Below are 2,826 nucleotides of genomic sequence, written 5' to 3' on the forward strand. Positions count from 1 at the left end.
TATATATATATATATATATACATATGTCTATACATATACATATAAATATACATATATAATCTATACAACATATACATCCATATACTATGTATAATAAATAAATATCCCTATATAAATAATTAAATAAATAAATAAATAATCCCTATATAAATAAATAAATAAATATCCCTATATAAATAAATAAATAAATAAATAAATAAATAAATATTTTATTTATTTATTTATTTATTTATTTATTGTTTTTTATGATGATGGTGCATCTTTTCTTTTAATGAACTAATAAAACTATGTTTCCCTTTCTCTGCATGCGCTTCTCTCTTATCTGCTGCTGCTGCTGTTGCTGCAGTTGGTGCTGCTGCTGCTGCTGCTGCTGCAGTTGGTGCAGCTGCTGCAGCAGGAGTACTCTGTTGCGGTGCGCCAGTTAGGGGCCTGAACGCCCACGCAGCAGCACAAAGTATCTTTCCTTCTTTTTCTTTCCTTATTTATTTATTCTTCCCCCTCTCCTCCTCTTTTTTTTTTTTATTTATTAATTAATTATTCCTCCTCTTCCTCTCCTCTATTCTCTCCTCTATATTCACTATAAAAACTAGGAAAAAAAAAAAAAAGCTAGAGCTGCCTATACACCTGAAAACCCTAAACCCTACACTATAATAAACCCTAAACCCTAAAAAAAAAAAAAAATAAATAAAATAAATAAATAAATAAATAAATAATAATAATAATAATTAATTAGTAATTAAAACGGTAAAGTTAATAGCGCTGAGTTTTTTATATTCAATGCGTATATATATATAACAACCATTTACTGCTGCTGCTGCTGCTGTTGCTGCTGCTGCTGCTGCAGCAATAAGCTACATGCATGCATATATAAATGGTGTATATATAGTAAAAGATATATATATATATATATATTATTAATATAAGCAATATAATAATAAAGAAATAAATAAATATATTTATTTCTTATAAACAGGACATAAACCTGAATATATATATACATATATAAATATATATACATATATATGACGTCCTTTTTTTGCTGCTGCAGTAACAACAGCAGCAACAGCAGCAACAGGAGCAGCAAAGAATAAACAACTTACTTTCCTGCATCAAGAGCAGCAATAGCTTTTTGCATCTCTAGTACCTCATCAATAGATCCTTGTAGTAACTTTTTCTCCTCCTGATTAAGATCTAATTCTATGATTTGTTCTATCCCTTTTCCTCCTATTATACAAGGGACACCTAGATAATGATTATTAACATTATATTGTCCATTAAGGTAACAAGAAGAAACAAATAATCTTTTTTTATCCTTAAGGTAACTTTCTGCCATTAATATTGCACTAGTACCTGGTGCATAATATGCACTTCCTTGTCCTAATAATCTTACTATATCTCCTCCTGCTTGCTTAGTCTTATTATATATATTATTTATATCTTCCTTATTTATTAATCCTTTATTAATAAATTCTTGTATAGGTATACCATTAATAGTTATATAACGCATAAGAGGTAACATATTATCTCCATGTACACCTATTACCATACCCTGTACGTCATGAGGAGATACATGCAAACAATCAGCAATCATTCTCCTTAGTCTTGATGAATCTAGCATCCCTGCCATGCCACAGATCATATGTTTAGGTACATTTGCTGCTTCTTGTACAGCAGCAACCATTACATCTAAAGGATTTGTTATATTTATTATAAATGCATTAGGACAATATTTCTTTATTGCTCCTCCTACCTCACGCATTATTTTTATATTTACTGGTAATAAATCCATTCTTGACCATTCTTTATCACTTTTACCGGGTATTTTTGTTATACCTGCAGTAATTATAACTACATCTGCGTTAGTTAGACATTCATAGCTATTAGATCCGTATACAGTTATACCGTTGTCTACTACAGATGAATTATGACATAAATCCATCGCTTTTCCCATAGGCATATCTGCAAAAAACATTAAAATACATCCTTTATTATATTATTAGAGAAAAAATGCAAAAAAAATACACAAAAATTCATAAAATTATTACAGTCAGAGGTGCATATACACCCCAATACTATTCCTCCATTCTATCAACATTACATACATATTTATTATTATTTATACAAATTTTATTTATTTTATTCATTTTTATCCTATTTTTATACACAGACATACTATTTATATACATATATACATACATATTTATATATACTGCTCCCCTCTACCTCCCTCCTCTTCCTCCTCTTGTTTTTTTGTGGTGGTGTGTGCTACAGCGTGTGTCGCAATTATGTGCACAAATAAAAGAGGGAAAAAACAAGAGAAAAATAAATTAAATATATTATTTATAGTGCTTATTTATTTATATTTATATTTATACTTACTAGGTACAACGTCAAAGAGAACAACATCTCCTAATTCCTTAAGACTGCATAAGAATGCCATGGTGCCTCCAATCATGCCAGAGCCCACGAGGGCAATCTTAGGGCGCTTATTTTGCTCAAAAACCGCCATTTTTATTTATTTATTCAATTAAATTATAAAGAATATTATTTATTTTATTAAAAAATAAAAAAATATCCAGAAAATATGATTTATTTTACGTCTATATATGTATAATATATATATACATATATATATATACCCCCCAATATAATGCGTACAGAGAAGATGAATATACACCGCAAATAATTGAGGTGTATAGGCACCTTATTTTATTCTTTTTTTGTATTAATTGATGAATTATTTATTTAGTAAAAAGCAAAAGAAATACGTCTGGTATTATACAATACAACAAAAACAAGAAGGCTGCTACTCCTGCTGCTGCTGCT

General features: G+C 28.9%; 1 protein-coding gene across 1 annotated transcript; it reads right to left on the reverse strand.

The window, feature by feature from the left end:
• Nucleotides 1-1,096: 1,096 nt before the first annotated feature.
• EMWEY_00056130 (lactate dehydrogenase, putative) lies at nt 1,097-2,509 on the reverse strand (the record flags this gene model as incomplete). The annotated part of the gene is made up of 2 exons (XM_013480390.1): nt 1,097-1,959; nt 2,380-2,509. The coding sequence occupies 2 exons, from the start codon at nt 2,507-2,509 to the stop codon at nt 1,097-1,099; spliced, it is 993 nt and encodes a 330-aa protein (XP_013335844.1).
• Between the last annotated feature and the right edge of the window lie 317 nt (nt 2,510-2,826).

Source organism: Eimeria maxima, genomic scaffold (genome assembly GCF_000499605.1).
Source record: "Eimeria maxima Weybridge genomic scaffold, Emw_scaff1878, whole genome shotgun sequence".
In the NCBI taxonomy this organism is placed as follows: Eukaryota; Apicomplexa; class Conoidasida; order Eucoccidiorida; family Eimeriidae; genus Eimeria; species Eimeria maxima.